The sequence below is a fragment of the Vipera berus genome (genome assembly GCF_964194415.1).
Source record: "Vipera berus genome assembly, chromosome: 1".
In the NCBI taxonomy this organism is placed as follows: Eukaryota; Metazoa; Chordata; class Lepidosauria; order Squamata; family Viperidae; genus Vipera; species Vipera berus.
The window spans coordinates 229827667-229848869 of NC_138202.1; the positions used below are offsets into that span (position 1 = coordinate 229827667).

The window sequence follows — 21203 nt, forward strand, 5'->3', positions numbered from 1 at the left end:
TCTAAATTAATTATATATAGCATTCCAACTGTAATTTTTACAGGTCTTTTATAGGGAATCAAGGTTTTGATTCTCTTGCAATTTTAGATTAGTAAGTTGTATTTTTACTTCTACTTTAGAGTGATTGCTATATTATTAATTTTATGGTGATCCACAACCAAAATAAACAACCACAACTAATCTTATAAGAAATGAACATATTAAACATCTGGCTCAAATGCTTCTTGCATACCTTAGAGAATTAACACTCATTAAAGAGCCACATCATTCATTATTACTCTTGGAGTCATTGCCAAATTCATTCTTGATCACAGCTGACACTGATATTATAAAGAATGGAAAATCATTGCTCACTGAGAGCTTTCTGAATACTATACAGAATACAAAGTAATTTGGTCAAGATGCATTATCAGCATAATTATATAAGAGTGAGGGCTATAAAGAAGCTATGATATATACAGTATAAGTATGCTATATCCCATAAAAAACATTGAATACAATTCTAAATGCTTGTATTTTTACAAATGTGCAGAATGATTTCCCAAAAAAAGACTTGAAATCTATTAAACAATCACATATAAGGTCATGTTAATGTGAACTTTACAAAAATCCCAGTGTCTTATACAGTAGGGTTATAAACATATATGAAGTCTAACTTCCAAATACATTGTACTTAAGCACTATCAAAATTGCACAGATGCACAGAAATGAACCCATCTTTTATATGTGTCATTGGTTGGACATCCAGACTTATTGGGGAAATTTCAAATGCAGGAGAAAAAACAGCAAATAAAAACCAAACCATGGCAGAAAATGTCTCTAAACCAAGAAGTATTCAGAAGCAATTTAAAATTAATGTAAATAAACTAGAGATTTACCTATACAAAGATGCCTCTGTACAGCCAGTCAAGTATATTTTGAACAGATAATGTATATATATTAGTAACTATCTTTTGAATATTTTGAGTATTAGGTATGTGATGCAGCATTTATTGATTAAAATGAATTATAGGTATTAAATTAGCCTTACCTTTGCCCCATCTGTCCCAGGTTCGCCTTTCACACCTGGAAGGCCACGTGGACCCTTGTAAAAAAAAAGATTAGTAACCTTGTTGAATTTTATGGATTTTATTTATAATTACAATAACCATTATATAAAATGTTGCTTCACAGAGGTTCTTAGAACAGCTTTTCTCAGTTTTGGCCATGCCAGTTAAAAATTTTGCAAATTCCCCCCAAAACATGTAGGCACTTAAAGAAGCATTTTCTAGTGTAAAAAAAAAAAGACATAGTGAGCTTACTTGAATCCCTGGTGATCCTGGAGTACCTGCTACTCCTTGATAACCCTAGGAAGAAAAACCCAAACGTAATAGTATTGTGTGTTTGAGCGCTTTGCTTTAAATGATTTACAATAACATTTTCATGGCTCAGCCTTGAGTTTCTGTCAGGTGCACAGAACTGGGAATAACGCTGTGCCAATAGACACACACAGAGACACAGACACAGACACAAACACACACACACACACACACACACACACACACACACACACACACACATATCCAGCTTTTCAGCAGAACAGTAAAGTAGTCATTAAGGATAATTTCATTATCTTCCAAATAAATTGAATTAAGTGTATCCATCCATTAATTTCAGATTATAAAGAGACTTAACTTTACACAGTTTACCCCCATTTTAAATCAGAACTACATAGAAAGTAACCTCCTATGGGGAATTCCCACACACATTCGTAATGTACACTTATTGGTACATTTTCCATGGATGATTGACATAAGAGGAGCAGAAATCTGGTTCCTAAACAGATGTAGGGCTTTCTGTGTTACTTCTGCAAGCCTAAATCCTACTTTACACTCAGATATAGAATAACAACATGACACATCATAGAATATACCAGCTTACATATGCAAATCGGATTTAAAAAGGTCCACAATGATTAAGTTGCTATTTAAATCGGCTCTGTATCTCACTAGAGGAAATGGGTTGAATGTCCGCTTTGTCTTCATTAACAAAACCGACTATTATGAATGACAAAAAGTTCATTTTCACATGGAGTCATAAAATATATTCCACAAAAATTAATTCAAATTTAAAAGTTGTTGGCAATAAATAACAAATAGTAGTTAATCGCATTTTGCCAGAAAAACTAAAAGGTCAGGAAAAGAGATGAGCTGCCAGGAAAAAAAATCCCTATAAGTGCATGGCATTCAGGGAATGTAAAAATTTGATGGCTGAGTTGTGGTCCAAAGACATCCAACCAGCTTTCATGACTAGGGCAGGCCTAGAACTCACACTCTCCTGGTTTCAAAATACCCTCTTCCCAAACTCCAACTCTTCAATATTTGACTGTTACTGTATCCCAGTCCACTGCCCATATTGGATGACAACTTGATGGCAGCCAAGAGATTAAAAGAAAATAGCTTTCTTGCAAAGGCAATAGCAGTAGCAATAGCAATAGCACTTAGGCTTACAGTATATACCGCTTGACAGTGCTCTACAGCCCTCTCTAAGTGGCTTACAGGGTCAGCATATTACCCCCAACGATCTGGCTCCTCATTTTACCAACCTCAGAAGGAAGGAAGGCTCAGTCAACCTTTAGCTGGTGAGAATCAAACTGCCGAACTGGTGGCAGCCGGCAGTCAGCAGAAGTAGCTTGCAGTACTGTATTCTAACCACTGCACCACCACGGCTCAACTTAGTGGTCAATTGATAACCCAGTTATAAGGAATGGGGGGGGAGGAAGAAAGTTCAATTAGCCAGTGGTATAATGAGAAAGAAAAAGATTTTTAAAAATGCAGTGTGCAAAATTACAAGACTGTGGTCATGCTAATTGGTGAACAATTTTTGCACTTTGCAGGGCTGGAATTTCTGCCAAAGAAACTACCAATCACAGTCCTTGATATATTGCACTTTAAAGCTGCATTGACAGTAGCCCAGGCAGACCCGTTTTGGGTACACAGTGAAGATTTGCTGTGAGGAGACCAAGATTTGGGATGGCATGCTTTCCTACTAGTTATTTGGTCAGCAAGGATACTCAGCAAAGCAGCTATGTGGATATGGCTATAGAGGAAGCTACTACCTCTACTACCATTCATCTTTACAGGTGGCCCACAGGTTACAACAGCAATTTCCACTACTAAGTGGTGTGGTTATAAACCACATCATAATTCCAGGATTGTGCAGGTTAGTAAGCAGGAAGAGCTGGGAGTCCCTGGCCAGCAGGCTGCTGGATGTGCAGGATATATATGCCGTGAGGGTGGGGAATACTGTTGAAAGGTGCTCCAGAGCAGAGGCAAGTGTGTGGGTGCCGCAGGAAGGTAGGAGATTTTATGGGCAGGCACTATGGAGTGTGAGTGGGCAAAAAAGCGAGGGAGCCAGAATAACTTCAGACTTCCTGCTGGCTTCCTCATTGATTTTGCTTGTGGGAATCGGTCAGGGAATAGTAAAAAGTTCGTAACAGTAAAAAAATGCAATCATGAGCCCGCCACTTGCTGCGACGTAGTAATTGTGAGCCAGGCACGAAGTACCCAGATTGCTAACACGTGAACATGGGGACATGGGGACAGCCAAAACTCTAAGGACTGGTTGTAAATCTCCTTCATTCAGCACAATTGTAACTTTGAATGATTGCTTGAATGGGTAGTTGTAACTCGAAGACTACTTCTACATGGAAATCTACCTATTATCTTTATTGCATACATTTGGAGGCTAAATTGGAATCATTTGACACATATCATTGGGGGTTTTTTAGGTCAGGGTTCTTGGTTTTACTATCACACACCTTGTTCTGAATGCTTTCCCCCACTTGGGCAGCTTAAATGTTATAGCAATTACTCCAGCAAAGTATTTTTCTATTTCAATTCTATTTATTGTGAATAAAGCAATGTGGTTCAGGCTATTAGCTATCAATACATTCCAAGCAATCTTCAGTAGGCATTCTAAGGCATTCTTTATCCTAAATCAACATTCTTCAGTTTCATTTTTTTGGCTACATTTCATATTTGTTCATTTTCCCCAGAGGACCAAGGAGAACTTCAATGGAAATTTGGATTAGGAAAGTTCCCTCATTCTATGGCAATATTTATCTTTTTAAAAGGGAGTTTTCAAAAATCAAGATATTGAGAGTCAGTTAGGTCTATTAGTGAAGGCATCAGGCTAGAAACGAGAAGACTGTTTTAGCCCCACCTTAGGCAGGAAAGCCAGCTGGTGACCTCTCACACCCCAGCCCACCTCACAGGGTTTTATTGTGCAGAAATAGAAGGAAGAACAAGCAATGTGTATATTCACCACCTTGATTTATTCACAAAAATAATAAAAAGTGGAATATAAATAAATAGATAAGATAGCCAATAACCACACATTCTGATGTTCCATCTGCTACTTATATCAGAATTCAATATTCGTTAGAAAAATAGTATATAAACGTATCCAATTATGGTTTATTTCAAAATCAAGCAAACATTCCCCATCTTTTCTGTATAAACAGTCTCAGAATTACTGCTGACTACACTCATCTAGCAGTTCATGTGTCACAAGGATCATGAATGCCTGTGGAAAGTTGAGTTTGTATGCATGGAAGGAATATGGCTCTAACTCAAATAAATATTCCATGATATTTAGAGCTTTATTAGACACGGCCTCTGTGTCTTAATAAACCTGCCCACAGAGCAAATTCTCATTAAAAGAAGAATATGACTTTGGGATGCAAGGTTTTGTATTATTACTTTACAGAACATTTTATTTTACACTAATTCCAATTATGGCTAAGGAATAGTCAAAGACTGTTTCATTTACAGCTCAATTACTAACTGAAAGACAACAAAAATAATTAGGAATAAGTTCCAATGAGAGTATTGTATAGGACTGCCACTTAGGCAGACCAAGAGTAGCATTATGATTTTAATGTTCCTTCTTAATTCAATTCCTAAAATAACTTTTTAAAAAATTTCCATACTGTGAGAAATGTTCAACTTGAAAAACTGACTCATCTGAGGAAAACATGCAGAACTGCCAGATTATAAATCTACAAGAATGGTTGTTGTTTTTTTCCTGCATGGTTCATTATAATGTTATTTATGTCATTACTAAGAACCTTTGTCCACAGCTAGAATAAAAGCTACAACAAGGATGTGGCTCTCAACTTCTAAAAATACTAGCAGTGTAACTTCCCACTTACCATTGGTAGCAAAAAGTCTTTTTATCATTAATCGAGGCTATACTACATTATGGAGACTTTATGAGCAGCAAGGTACCGTATATACTTGAGTATAAGCCGAATTTTTCAGCCCAAACCTCCCCAAACGTCGCCGGGTCTCCGTTCCTCCGCGCCCTGCCTGCCTGCTTCTTTCCGCTGCGGAAAGAAGCAGGCAGGCAGGGCGCAGAGGTCCGGAGACCTGCCGACATTTGGGGAGGTTTGGGGAGGTGCGTGCGCACCTCCCCAAACCTCCCCAAACTTCGGCAGGTCTCCGGACGGCGGCGGCTTGGGAGAGGTGCGCGCGATCCTGGAAGCACCGAAGCAAGTCCTCGGTAAGCTCCGGGCGGTCACTTGCTTCGCGTCTCCTGAGGGAAGGAGCGGGCGTGTTTCCTCGCCTGCTGGGCGCCGCGATTTGCCCGGGGAACGCGCGGGCCCCGAATGGCAGCGTGGAGCGAGGAAGCTGACAGCCAGGGCTTCCCCGAGAGCCGCGGCCACACAGGGTATTCCTGTGTATTCAGGCTTGCAAAATGGCGGATCGAGCCTCTGCTGGCGGCAGAGGCTTGCAGAACGGCGGATCGGCTTATACTCGAGTCAACAACTTTTTCCAGTTTTTGGGGGTGAAATTGGGGGTCTCGGCTTATACTCGAGTCGGCTTATACTCAAGTATATACGGTATCTACTTTTACATGAAATTATGATTATTTGTATTAAGTTTCTGTGTTTCTTATGAGTAAAGTGTACATGGCATCTATTTCCTCAGGCATGAATTTGATTCTTCTAAAAGTTATAAAAAGTCTACTCTCAGGATATAACAGAATAACAAGAGTTGGAAGGGATCTTGGAGGTCTTTTAGTCCAAATGCTTGTTCAGACAGGAGATCCTATATCTTTTCAGACAAATGGCTGTCCAATCTCTTCTTTAAAACCTCTAGTGATGGAGCACCCACAACTTCTCAAAGCAAGATGTTCCACTGATTAATTGTTTTCACTGTCAGAAAATTATCCCTTATTTCTCTCCTTGATTAGTTTCTACCCATTGCTTCTTCTCCTGCCTTCAGATGCCTTGGAGTAGGTTGACGCCCCTTTTATTTATGGTAACCCCTCAAATATTAGAACACTGCAGTCCTTTTCATCAGACTAGCCATACCCAATTCCTACAACCATTCTTCATATGTTTTATCCTCTATCCCCTTAATCATCTTTGTTGCTCTTCTCTGCATTCTTTCTAGAATCTCAACATCTTATTTATATTGTAGCAATCAAAACTGCATGCAGTATTCCAAGTGTAGACTTACCAAGGCATTATTATTTATTTAGTGGATTATATCTCCACTAAATAAAACATATCCTTATTGTGTTGCACGAGGAAAATACATTTTCTTCCTGACAAGGATAGGAACCGGAAAAGCTGCCCTAACACTCCTGCATCATTAAATTCATGCCCCAAATGGACAAAAATTTGTCCATCCCAGCTATGATTGCTTGCTAGGCAGAGGAGACTCATATGGAGATCTATGATGCAAAAACACAGGAAATACATTACTGCTATAGAATTTATTTTGATTTCATGGATTGGAAACATGAACTGCCACTGTTTAATTTTTCAAGATGCCCTTCTGGAAATAACCAGCTAATGTCTGCTAACCACATACAGCTATACTCACGGAACAATATCATGTAGGTCAGACATGTCAAACACAAGGCCTGGGGGCCGGATCCGGCCCGCAAAGTGGTTTCATGTGGCCCGCGAAGCCATCCTGGAAACAATGAGGGAATGGCTCCCACTGCCTTCACCCTCAGATCTGTCCCACTCCTGCCCAGGCCCCCATAGGCACCCTTGATGCGAACGATGTAGAGCTGGCCACCCCCACCCAGTAGGCCATATGCACTCTAGCCACGCCCACCCAGTAGGCCATGCCCACCCAGGCCATACCCACCCGGCCCCCTGAGGGCAACCGCAATGCTGATGCGGCCCTCAATGAAATTGAGTTTGACACCCCTGATGTAGGTAGAATTCCCCTGATAACAAGGAAGACTCTGAACACGGACCACATTGCATGTTGTTAAACATTATGCCCCTACAAGGCTCTTTCCCATGTTCATCAATATATGCAGACATGCCAGAGAGAGATATAGCAGTGTTGTAAAGCCCCAATCATAGGTTCAGGGAAAGTGCATGCAGAATTTCTGGTCTTTAGTTCCCCTCATTTTTCTGCATCAATCTCTGTCTGCAGTATTATCCAGAACTATTCAAAATACAGGTGGTCCTCAACTTACAACCATTTGTTTAGTGACCATTCAAAGTTACAGTGGCAGTGAAAACAGTGACTGTTTTTCACACTCACAATCATTGCAGCATCCCCCATGGTCATGTGATCAAAACAGGCATGAATTTATGATGGTTGCAGTTGTACCTTTTGCAGCTTTCTGACAAGCAAACTCAATGGGGAAGCCAGATTCACTTAACAATCGTATTATTAACATAACAACAGCGATGATTTACTGAAGAAACGTGGCAAGAAAGGTCATAAATTTGGGCAAAACCCATTTAACATCTGTCTTGCTTAGCAACAGTAATTTTGGGCTCAAATTGTGGTTGTAAGTTGAGGACTACCTGTATACTGTCTGTATTGTGAAGAATATTGGTCTGAGAAAATCTAGGCTCAGGTTGCTAATTAATCACAGAGCTTATTGAGAGTATTGACAAAAGGGTTACTCTGGGGAAGATGAATTATGGGATGATGTCATGTAATCTACTACAGTTCCTTACAGTAAGCTTCACCAGCCTGTGCCCTCTTGTTGCTTTCCAGAGAACGAGAGCTAAATAAAACGGTATATCTTTCAATTTATATGAAGTACTTTTCCTTTTTTTGTTGCAGAGTTCAGCATTTGAGCAAACTCATAGATTTATAATTAACTGAACTATTCGAGTAAATCCTCCCCCATAAAAAAGCAACCATTTTTTAAAAGATCTTGATTCTGCTAGCTGTTGGTCCTCTCTGAACATTATACTAGGATTTATTTATTCTTGGACTCTCTCCCGTTACAATCTTCAATACATGGAAATGTGTATTTTTGGTACTGCTATTCATAACAGTACAGTGTTAGCATCCAAAGGGAACCACCATAATAATTTCAACCATCTGTTCTACCTATGAGCATGGCCAAAATGTAACTAAGGAACCAAAATAAGAAAATTTGGACAACTTATAACATGGAGCTCCTCAAGCAATTGGCAATATCCCTAAAATTTATATAGTTTCCAACAAGCATTTATCTCAGATTTTCCATGTAGGACTGATACAGAAATCAAACATTCTCTGGCCACCAAAAAAAGACAACAGCCTTGTAGAAATATAGAAGTATTATTAATTCAGGGGAAAACATATTGTGAGCAAGAAAAGTGCACCCAAAGCAGCATTAAAAATAATAAAGACCAGGCTGTTTTATTTGTTAATTTTTAAAAAAAATATCTAGAAACTTAATTAAGACTGATTTCATTGAATATATTTAAAAGAACTGAATATTCTGGAGAAAGATCAGAACTTTGAAGATATTCCATTTCAGTATTTCATTTGCCTTTACTTTAATTGTTAGGAAAGAGTTTAAACTAACCTAATTTTTTAGATATCTTTTGTAATATGCTTTAATCAAAAGCACGCTAAGTGGATTGGCCTGTAGAAGGTTCTGCAATTTATCTTATAATGCTACTATTATGAAGCTAGCATTTCTAAATTAATTCAACATAGCATCCAAAATATTTTCACTGCAACTGTAAGAACATTTTTATAGCAGCAAAGTTGACCATTTACAAATATAAAATAATTTCACATTGTGAAAGGCTTCTATACCTGCCTTTGGTAATTTGATGTTTTTGAGATATTTTTTTATTTTATAATTTAAAAATGCCCAAGATAGTTCGAGGGCACCAAGCTGAGCAAAATTCATTTTACGGGGGGTGGGCTACATGCAAGTATCTTTAAGAGCCTTGGTGGAGCAGTGGGCTAATGCCTCCTTAAGTAACACCAGCTGCCTGCAATTAGTGCAGGTTCAAGTCCCACCAGGCTCAAGGTTGACTCAGCCTTCCATCCTTCCGAGGTAGGTAAAATGAGGACCCAGATTGTTGGGGGCAATTAAGCTGACTTTGTAATAATGCCACTTGGGGGGGGTGTGAAAGCCCTAATAAGCAGGCATATACATAGAATGAAGGCTACTGCTAAGCTTGTAAGCTGCCCTGAGTCTTTGGAGAAGGGCGGGATATAAATGGAATTAAAATAAAAATAAAAATAAAATAACTAGCAGTATAATTAAAGGGCTACAAAAGATAGAATTAACTTTGGGAAATGATACAAAAAGCTGAACTAAATTGTAAGGGAAATATTAATACTTACTTTTTGGCATACCAAACCTTTTAAAGTAGGAATCTTAATTCTTTGTATTAAGGAGTATTTCTAGGCTGAATTATTTGTTTATTCACAATAACATCCTGATCCATTTTATTATCAGTTTTGCCTTAAAAACTACTGAAGATGACTAAGTTTTTAGTACTCACAGGCTTACCATCTGGACCAGGTTCTCCAGGGAAGCCATGATTCCCAGGTTGTCCCGAATCACCCTAGAAATAAGAGAAAGTGCAGAATAAGGTGGGACTCACAAAACACTTATCCAGCCTCTAAAAGGGATCCTTCATTGCCAGCTGAAATTGCAACTATCCTGCAGTGCTTACAGGATAAAGGAAAGGTTCAATTTGGGGGGAGGGGGAGTTTGGAGGGGGTGTCTTCCTCTCATCCTAAAACATTCGCTCCTCATCCTATTAAAATGGTTGACACTGGAGGTATTTAGGAAACTGTTTTGTTTCTCTATTATATGGAGTGGGCTCATTTAAGAAAAAAAATAAGAAATTTAAGAAAAATTTAAGAAAAACACAAGAAAAATGGTTTTTTTTCCTTTTCTGATATCTTTTCAAGCAGCATGAAAATAATTCAGTTATCTATTATTGCTTTATCTTGTTAAATACTGAGCAGGGAGTTCTGAAAAAGTGAGAAGGAATTCTTTTCTCTTTTCCTTAATCTGTCACTCTTGAATATAATATAAGGAAGATGGTCCTTTTTTTTCACTCCATGCCCTGTATCTCACTCACTCCTTCCTTTCTGTACCAACTGAAGTTATTGTGATATACTCTGTGTACCAAAAAAGCTAGGAGATTACGTACTCAGACGTTGCACACCTGTCTTGTACACAAGGATGTCTTCACAGAATTATCCCACTATAGCATGACAGGGGGAGGGCGTTCTCTGTGGGCACGCCAGACCTATGGAACCGCTTGCCGGTTGAGCTCCGGATGGCCCCCGACCTTCGCTCCTTCCGGCGCGATTTAAAAACTTATTTATTTGAACAATCTGGCCTGGTTTGATGGGTTTAGGGTTGGATCTAATTTTAACATAGTTTTAAGCATTGTATTATATTGGGCACGATTATTTAATTCTTTTAACTTCTTTTAACTTTTGTATTTATATTTTGATATTTATTGCCCTGTACACCGCCCTGAGTCCTTCGGGAGAAGGGCGGTATAAAAATTTAATAAATAAATAAATAAATAAATAAATAAATAAATAAATAAATTTAATTTAAGGATGTAAAAGTTGTGATACTTTGACGCCACCCAAAGTCATTGAAAGTTAGATGGCATACAAGTTTAATGAACTATTATTCTTCCCTCACATCCATATTTATACAATATTCATTTTATAAATGCAGTCAACATGCACATTTTAAGAAATTCAAATAGCAGCTTCAGAGAAGTCCAAGGAATCTTGGGACTAAACTGTACAGGGAATTTTTTATATATAATGCTTTCTATTCTGTTATAATCCTAATTAAAATATCTTGCACTGGAATCAACAGAGGATTTTCTGTCAATGGCAGCTTGGGAAGAGTAAATTTTATAAAGACCACAGTAAGGAAGAAAAATCAAACTCCCATTTTCTATATACTCTTGGTCTACCATTATGTGGGCCTTGTTATACAAGTAGCCTTTGACTTATGACCACAACTGAGCCCAAAATTTCCATTGCTAAGTGAGGCAGTTGTTAAATGAGTTGTGCCTCATTTTACAACATTTTTTTGCCACAGCTGTTAAGAGAATCACTGCAGTTGTTAAGTGAATCATGCAGTCATTAAGTAAATGTGGCTTCCCCCGTTGACTTTGCTCATCAGAAGCCAGCTGGTGACCACATGATGCCAGAATAGGGCAACAGTCATAAATACATCCCAGTTGCCAAGCAACCAAATTTTGATCACGTGAGCATGGGGATGCTGCAATGGTCATAAGTGTGAAAAATGACCTTAAGTCACTTTTTTCAGTGCTGTTGTAACTTCGAAAGGTCATTAAACAAATGGTTGTAAGTCGTGCACTATCTATATTTACATTTTTAAAAATATATTAATTATATGCACATAAGCAACATTTGGCTTGAAGTTGTGCTTCAGATGTAGTTAGTGACCATCAGAATGGGTCTCATATGATAAGAGGACTGTGAATGAACAGCTCTCCTCATTCTAACATATTCTCAAAACTGTAAAACCTTGGAAGTAAACCAAAGACATTTTATGCTGGACTTGTCTTTACAATCCAGCCCTTAATTTTGCTGTGGGAAACATTTTCATCAATTGCTCTTACTTTCACAAGAGGTGGTGATACTATGCTTGATATTTCAGCTGTTACAAACTTTCCTAACATGTATAATTAAATAAAAACTTTTGTATTATATTAAAAGGGCATAATAGTTGGCTGAGGCCCCAGAGAGTTGGCCAGATTATTATTTTTTATATGCTGATATATATATATATATGAGACTGTAAGAACATTATCGAAGAACATTCAGCACCAAATCAAAGATGGTAGAATTTTTTTTAGCTTCCATGTCTTAACCAACAGTAATATGAACCAAGCCCTGGGAAAGCTATAGTGAAACTTAAACATGCTAAATAAACATTAAAATTGTGGGACTTTGCTATAGTTCTAGCAAATAATATAGCAACAGACCAGTTCACTAAAAAGCTCATTTACAATTTCAGTCTAATAGTGAAGTAAAAGTAAATGTAAAGAAGTCCCTGCGGATTTTACTCCGCTAGTCATAGCTGACTATTGGGGGGGAGTGGTGCTCATCTCCATTTCAAGCCCATTTAGCCAGTCCTCTCTGTGGTCATGTGGCCAGCATGATGTCACGGAGCATTGTTACCTTCCCACTGAAGTGGTACCTATTTATCTACTTGCATTTGCATGTTTTTGAACTGTTAAGTTGGCAGGCACTGACAGGGAGGAGAAAATAAAACACAGTTTTGTTTATTTTACTTTTCTCCATTCTTTCCTCCTACTATATATCACAAAATTAATAATTCCTTTTTTTTTAGTACAGCAAAGCTTTTCACACGGGAAATCATAATCTTGACATTTCACTGATTTTTTGTGCAATTTAGTCTTCTAAAGGAGGACTGCTAAATTCTGAAATGACTATTTAAGCTTAAATCTGCAATGCATCTATCTATTATTTCAACTATCTCTAGAGTGATTAATTCTATTGTAAACTCAAGTCCTACTTAGTGGCCATTAAGACTTCCATGAAGACATGGATATTAAAAAATTGAGGAGAATGGACAATATGAAGGGCAAAATAGTCGGAACGTGGTTTTTGAATAAAGTTTCTAGTACTGAAAAAGTTCAGTTCTTGACAACTTGATTAGCCAGTGATGCACTAATCCACAAATACTTCTATTATCTCAACTGTATATGTAAAATACCACCTATATTAGATCTAAAGTCCACTCACTTTGGGGCCTGGGGGTCCTTGTTTTCCTGGAGGACAAATACAAGGAGGTGGTGTCGATCCTACATCGCTGGGTCCATTCTTGCACTATTCAAGAAAACAAATATTTTCAAATACCAACTCCAATATAATTTTCACACTTGTTCCACTAAAATCCCCAAAGATAATCAAACCAGCTTTGATGATATAATAGCAATTTCATAATCGCAACAGAAAATTTGCTGAAGAAATTGGAGGGCAGCTTCTGTTTCCTAGGATATAACTTAATTATTCCTACAGATTTTCTATGGAAAAAAATATAATTTAAAATCCTAGGTGCCGTTCACAGAATGCTGTAAGCCACTCTTCTCCCCTCTGGAGGAGATGGATAATTCTGAAGGATCCATGAATCAGATATAGAAAAATTAGCTGCACTTCAGCATAGATTCTATTGACAGGAACAAGGATGCATTAGGTGCACCCTGTGTGGAAGCCTCTTGGATCATAACGGCTGAAATCTGAAGACGTAGTTTCTTCTTATCTTGTGGAAGGGGGTAATTGATTCCTGTACTATAAGTACTAAACAGGCATATCACAATTAAAATGAAAACCCTCCCCAAACATAATCCTTCCCACCTGTGCAATACATCCCCACCTACACAGTAGCCCTCTCAGCCCACTCCTGGGTCAAATGGAGAAACAGTCTGGGTTCACCTGGCAAAGAATTCTGCTAAGATTGGAACAAAAAAAGTATCAAGAACACTAAATCATACAGACTGCTAAGGGATGGTCTTCTCTGAGACAAACAATTCTTGCTTGCACTGTCTATAAAAATAAGTCTTTTTAGTCCCCACAGTAACATCTATATTGGGGGGGGGGAAGTAGCCCTGCTTTCAGAATGTTTCACATAGAAGTGCTCGAGCATTATCTGTTTATTGCAAAGAACAAAGTAACAAGTTCACACTTTTTTTAAATGTAAGGATTATCCATCAAGGATTTTCTCCTTGGCCTGTAATTAGAGAAATTTCCACTGAATCATCCCTTATATGTTCCAAATTCTAGATATTTTCTCTTTTGATGTATAACTGAAATAAATCACCAAGAATTAACTCATAACTGCAAAAAAATTGAATACTTTCTAGCACCTTATTTGCCTTAAAAACAGAATATATCCATTTTCCATATTGTATATGTATTTATATCTATGTAGTTGCAAAGAATATAAATATGAATTAAGTATGCATGTGTATATTTTACATACATAGACATATTTCATCAATGTGAGCATTGAATGCTCCTAGTAATATAAAAATAGTTTAGTAATGAGTAATGGAAGATAGTCTGTAGGCCAAATTTAGTTCAAGATAACATAAAAATTGAAACAAATTTTCAACTGAATTATTTACTTAAAGAAGAATCCCTCAGCATGGAGGTAAAAAAATGTTTTGCAAACAATAAAATTCCACATTTCCTTCTATCCCATATTCCAAATACACAATACATTCCTGTCTCACCTGATTAATAGTAAAGTTTATTAGAAATGTAAAAAAGCAAATGTTACCTTACATTTGTACGAATATTATACATTGTTTGGCCTACCTCTCCATTCTGAAATGAAAAGGGGGAAAAATAACGGAATTAAAACTTTTTTAAAAACATGCACACACAAGCAAGCCTTTCTTTTCATCCTTTGAAACTGCCAAAAACCAGAAAACTAATTTCTGACCATTGTCTCTCAGCAAACAGATCTGTAAATACTCGTCTCAGTCAGGAGCAATCAAGCACATTTTGGAAGGGGAAAAAAATCATCCCTGTGGAATTTTAGACAAGTTATCTGATGGAGAGCAGCCTAAATTCCTAGAATATTATTTATGTTAACATAATTTTAGCACAAGCTCCTTTTTTTTCTTCCAAAGACAAACCCATTCTCAGAATCTCTTTTCTCAGCTCTTTTTCCCAATTTCCCCAGCTTTTTATTGAGAAATATCCAACAGTTCTTAGTAATCTTCTATAATACTCACAACGCCAGGTATCTCACAGGCTGTTTCACGGCTGTTTTGTTCTGGGCTGCAATAAATCCTTAGCTTTTGGACATCAAACTGTAAAGCAGAAATTATGCATTCTTTGGACAAGTATTTTTTTATGACATCATAACAGGCCTTTATATAGCCAAAAAGGTCACCATTATCTGGTCCTCCCCCATGGTCCATGACAGTGACAGAATACACTCCTGGGGTTTCAGTGGGCTATATGGACATGTGGACATGAACAGAGGTGATGTGATCCCATTCCTGGTGATCACTTGCCAAGTGCTATCCAACAAGGTAATCTGGATAAAGGGGAAGAGGAGGGAACAAATAAAAAAGTCCTACAGCGAAGTCTGTTTGGTATAATAATTAAGGCACCAGACTAAAAACTGGGAGACTGGGAGTTCTAGTCCCACCCTAGGCACTAAGCCAGCTGAATGACCTTGGACCTGTCCCACTCTCTCGGCCCTTGGAAGGAGGGAACCGCTTTTGAAAAACCTTTGCCAAGAAAACTGCAGGGACTTATCCAGGCAGTCTCTGAGAATCACACATGATTGAACAGAAGAGGAAAATAAACCTAAGACATCCATACCTTTTTAGAAACAATAGGGTTGCAATATTTGTTTTGGCCAAATAATGCTTAGTGGAAGATGCCATTTAACAGTAAATTAAAAGATGCCTTTGAAAAGAGGTTGACCTGATGAGACAAGCAGCCTATTGACTGAACCCGATTAACAGTGTCCAGCCTGAGAACTACTGAAGAGGCCCATTCTGTAGATCTCTACATTCCACTACCTCTACCATTTCCCCCCAATTCTTTGCAGAAGCAATTTAGTTAATGTTCTTCTAAGAGGATTTTAAAAAGGTGCTTCCAGACTTTTGCTGCTGAATTTTGTATGTCTGATCCCAGGATGCTAGAAGGCCATAAATGGGACTGAGGGTCAGTCACAGAGCCCACAGGCCTTGAGCTGTGTTTCCCTCCGCTCACAGATGTCACTCCTAATTTCTTTAGCCAAAGCACCTGGTTACCAGTAAGTCCCTCTAGGCACAGCAACTCCCCATTCTGGATCAGAAGACCTACCAGCCCTCAGGAAGAGCTTTCACAGATAGCAGGGTCTTAAATGGGTAAAAAAAACCCCACAGCTAATATGTACTGTTATTAATCTAAATAAAAGTGCCCTTCACTAAATCAAAGCCACCAATGAATGTAGCTCATTCATTGCAAAGTCCATTAAATTTAACTGGCCTAAGTTTAAGCTATGAGATCAGGTTATTATACTAATGTGCATAGATTTATTTCTGTTTCATAAAACACTGCAATCTGAATAAGTTTATACCTGCACAGTCTCTTCTTTTCCTGTATATTTTCCTATTTGAGTCACTCCACTAATATAGATTCCTGCAACAGGTTGCAATGGCTTTGTTTCAGTTTCTTGATCATCTATGTACAATGTTACATCAGCTTCAGTTACTAAGAGACGAATTTGATGCCAGCCTTGATCAAACAACGTCTAGAAAAACAATGGGAGAGAATAGTCATTTTCCTACTCAACTGATTTACATGCTTTTGAGACTTACACTGTCATTCATATAACCTTGAAGCATCGTTAATTGCAACAACTTAATATAGCCCACTACTCATGCTAAAAACCAATCAGAGGGACTCAAAAATCTTTTTTTCTAAAAATACATTCTTAATATTGTCAAGTAGTGCCTATGTGGAAAGCAGAATAGGCAGAGCAGAACATATCCATCTTCTTTAGAAAACGTTTGTATCTCAGTTTTGAAAGAGTAGCCTGCCATTCTTTGCTAGAGGCCTTCAGGGAACCATAGAATGTTTATTTATGTATTATTATTAAATATATTTGCTATCCATCACATCATGGGGCTACCCTGGGTAGTTTACAATAGCAATAAGGGTGATACCCTCCAGATGTTGCAATACTAGCCCTCCCAGTATTCCAAGTCAGGACAGGCAATAGTGAGACGTGCTAGGAAATGTGACCCAGCACTATCTGGAGCATGCTGTCTATGGCCGTTCAGAGGTCATCTTCCCAAAACAAACAGGAAACTCAAGCTGAGCAGCATGAAAGCTGTATAAGACACCACCTTTTTATAACCTACCCCACAGAAAAATGAATCTAGGTCCTAGTCCAATAAGTTAAACCAAAGTTAAACTATGTTACTAAAATGCCTGGGTAAAGACTGCTACATAAGTTTGGAATGAAGACACCTATGTCACGTCAAACATGCCCCAAGTGGTGCTGACCTATCTTTATTTTAGCCAATAAATAAAGACATTCTAAAAATGGACAGTGTGCTTCTAAAATGGAGGCAGCATTCATTTATATACATTAGCCCCGAACCGTCAATGCTTTTACATCAGTACCAATAGTTATGATTTGGGTCTAGAAATGTACATTTGGACAAACTAAAAGTAAAGTTTGGACAAAGTAAAATTTCCAATTCCCCTTTGAAAATAGCTGGTGCGTACAATACATTGTATACATTCCAGATGAGAATCAACAGTGCAGTCAATACAACAGATGTTACGAATTAGCCATCTGACCATATCAAAGAGCTATTTAAAATCTATTGAAAAAAATGGGACATATTCATAATAAATTGCCACTTCTGTAGTCAGTCCCATTCTGTTCTAGGTAGACTCTTCCCTTCAGAATAGTCTTTAATATAAAACCAGTCCATATTTAACTAGTGCGAGAATACCAGCCTAGCACTCTTCAGATAGGTTGAATAAGCCAACAGCAATCCAAAATCAATGAAAAGTGAGGATGAAGGTTCATTCTCTTAGCTTAGTTTCCCACATTTCGTTATCAGGCTAGGTAACATCTTCAGCAGAGTTTAGCAGTGTCAATGATCTCCTCAGCATCAGTATTCTTCTCAGTCAGTGAGAAGTGTTAGGTAGTCACTGAGGTCACCTGTGCCTTTAATAAAAATATTGCCTCCCGGAGAATATCCTTATGCTTTATCTGATCCCATTAGATTGCACAATACTTTCCAGAATGTAATTGCAAACTTGGTCCTAAATCTAGGTTGAATTTGATCTGAAATATTGGATCTCCTTGCATTTACGTAAACACATCGTATAGTTGTAGATTTTTTCAATTGACACATGATATGCTCTTTACCTTTACACGGGGTGCAGTAAAAGTAACAACCTGATTGCCATTGACTAGGTTTGTTGTAGTAAAGGATAATGTTTTCTTTTCCCCGATTACAGTAACAGCTATTTGTGGTGTTCCATCTTGGCTTAGGATCCTCCACAAATCCCATGTTTTTTTTACTTTAAATCGCTGCGTAGATACAAATACATATGAAGGAGGAAGGCCTTCTGGAAATACATTTCTGGAAAACATTTTTTTTTTCAAAAATAAAAACATAAAATAATTTTAGAATTACAAACATTCTAAAACGTATACTATCTAATAAAAAACTGGCAAACTTTCGTAAGAACTTTCAGCTCAGGAAAAAGAAGTACCTTGTCAATTCTGACAAATCAATCCGGGAAGTGATTTCATAAGCTTTTACATTAGTACTTGGAATCTGAATTCTTTTCTTCACCTTTTTTTTCACATCTAAGCCTAAAAGTATATCAAATCCTTTTTCGTCCCGAGATGCCACAGGAATTCTTGTTGGGCAAACTGATTCTATAAAGAATGCATAGAATAAATCACTTGCAAATGAAGTAATAAAGTAGTATATAACATTAAACACAAAATAGGAAATCTTTGCATCAGGATAAATAATTGCATTTTTTGGACTGGACAGCTGAGAAAGCACCTGAAACATCTTTTTAAACATGTTGTGTAAAGTTCACTAATGATCATCATGTTCTCATTTTTTTTTCCTAGTGGTAAATTTTCTTGAATTCTTGATACTATTCTGCTCTGTCAACACTTTAGGATATATCAAAATATATCTAATTTTCATATAAGTGGCAGACACATGTTCCACAATTACTGTAGAATGAAGTGGGCATAGTGTGTGTATACGTGTGTGTGTGTGTGTGTGTGTGTGTGTGTGTGTAAGTCAGCCATTTGATGTGAAATATTTTTCAATCTAGCCCAGCAGCTCCGCACACTGGATTTTACTTGCATTAGTGGTGTTAAGCATAAGATTAACTTAAAGTATGAGGAAGTTGCACAAAGTATTATATCAGGTGCAACTTCCATATTTTTCTGTATTGGAAGAGTGAAAGCACTAAATAGAATAATCCATTCCTGTTGTTAATATACAGATCAAAACCTGCAAGCTATCAGCCTAATTTTTATGCAATGAAAGGCGTACTCTACAAGTGCAGTGGGATTACTGTAATCAGGATGCTAAAACCTCACAAAAACTGCATGACCAAACTGTTGTTTTAGGCTTGTGTGCATCTTTGTTTTCATCTTGTAATTCACACAAAAAAGGGAAACTATGAAACTTCTCTGTGCTCTTTTCCATCTGCTGTGTCCTGATTGGTCTGAAACCATTATTTTGTTCACATAAGTGGACAAATAGGACTGGCATCAGCTACAGTTTGTTAAAAACTAGGAGATGAAGTTTTCCGATCTTCCTTTGCATAGAAAGAGAGCAGAGCTGAAGACATGAGCCTGGAGTTATCACTGAGGAATTAAGCATTGATTATCTTTACATCTGAATACTACCATGGTTTGCACATTCCTTCTCTGGAGGTATTCCTATGCAAAGAAAGGAGAAACTATCAGCCAGACTATCATCTTGTCTTCCTTCAACCTTAACAAACCATTCTAACTGCAAATGTCCCTTCCACGCTGGTTGAGGAATTCTGGGAGTTGAAATCCACAAATCATAAAAGGGCCAGGTTTGAAGACCCCTGATGTAGACCTTCAATAAATTTAAAGACAAGGAAATTACAATACCAGCAAGTAAGTCCACCTGCGTTACATGAACTGTGATATTGACGTCTTTGTATGTCCTGAGTGTGCTTTGGGCCTGAAACTACTTTCATTCTGGAAAAGCATGATGTGTTTGTGAAAATATTCAAAGTTGGCAGACTATTGTTCAAAAAACTAAAATAATAAAAAAGCACAATAATGGGCATGGAAGCAGAATATTAAAGAGTTTTTTAAAAAATAATGTGCCCATATTTAGTTTTACTGGTATGAATATATAACAAATGCTCATTTAGCTTAGAGAAGGGGAAAGGAATTTGTTTCAATAGGAGAAGCAAAGGGTAGAGCTTAGAAAAATCTCATTTGGGGGATATTATGAGACCATTTCTCCCTGATGACACAGCAGCAGAATATTAAGTTTTCAAAAGATCCTTTTTTAAAAAAAACAAATCAAAACTGAAAGATGTTCCACAGGAAAAGCTGCACAATAATTTCTTAGTTGTGCAGATCTATGCATATAATAGGATACAGAATTTATGCAGCTCTTCTTAACAGAATATAAACTTTCACCATTCACACAAGAGATTATATTCAGTAGAATGCAAAATCAGATCAACCAACTCTTATGATGTCTTCCTAACATGAACTGATTAAAGGACAATTTCTGCAGTCAGTTCCAATTGCCATTATTCATATAGACCTCCAACAAGTGGAAACACAATGAGTGGAAGCAATCACTTAGAGCCAGAAGCGCACATTCACTATTTGTGATGCAATGAATTTTAGTAATGTATGTCATACCTAAGAGCAATTTTAAAAAATTATCCTGTAGTATCAACCATCATCCAAATCCTCTAATCGTGGCAATGACAGTTAAATCAGAATAATTTAAAAGAGGGAATGGCAATTCAAAGCAAGTAAGGAAATAGTCAAGAAGCTCTGGGCTACCATAGATGAGTTTCAGTATTAAGAACCAGTTCAATAACATCCAACAACCTTGAAGGAACTTAGGAACATCATCACAGAGGTCCTTTCTTTGAGTCATCATGGAGGACAAGAGTAGTGGTAGAAGGCTATAAAATGGCAAAGGTTGTTCCAATTTTCAAAAATATTACACTGTAAGCAACCAGGGGTTGTATGGACTAGGTAGTATAAAAAGTATTTATTAATTAAATTTATCAATCAAATTTATATAGTTGCCCATCTCACAAAACATGACTCTGGGCGGTGCACAGCCTGGATAACAACAAAATATATGTAATAAATAAGTGGAAATGCCTGTTATC

General features: G+C 37.5%; 1 protein-coding gene across 1 annotated transcript in view; it reads right to left on the bottom strand.

Moving 5' to 3' along the window:
• Positions 1 to 21203, bottom strand: part of COL21A1 (collagen type XXI alpha 1 chain) — a 102124-nt gene that overhangs the window by 44570 nt on the left and 36351 nt on the right. The window contains exons 4-12 of the mRNA XM_081325700.1: positions 18543 to 18711; positions 18193 to 18409; positions 16381 to 16554; positions 15038 to 15115; positions 14616 to 14624; positions 13041 to 13124; positions 9764 to 9826; positions 1302 to 1346; positions 1031 to 1084 (exon numbers count right to left, since the gene is read on the bottom strand). Coding sequence (XP_081181826.1) covers positions 1031 to 1084; positions 1302 to 1346; positions 9764 to 9826; positions 13041 to 13124; positions 14616 to 14624; positions 15038 to 15115; positions 16381 to 16554; positions 18193 to 18409; positions 18543 to 18711 — 893 coding nt within the window. The remainder of the gene's footprint in view (positions 1 to 1030; positions 1085 to 1301; positions 1347 to 9763; positions 9827 to 13040; positions 13125 to 14615; positions 14625 to 15037; positions 15116 to 16380; positions 16555 to 18192; positions 18410 to 18542; positions 18712 to 21203) is intronic.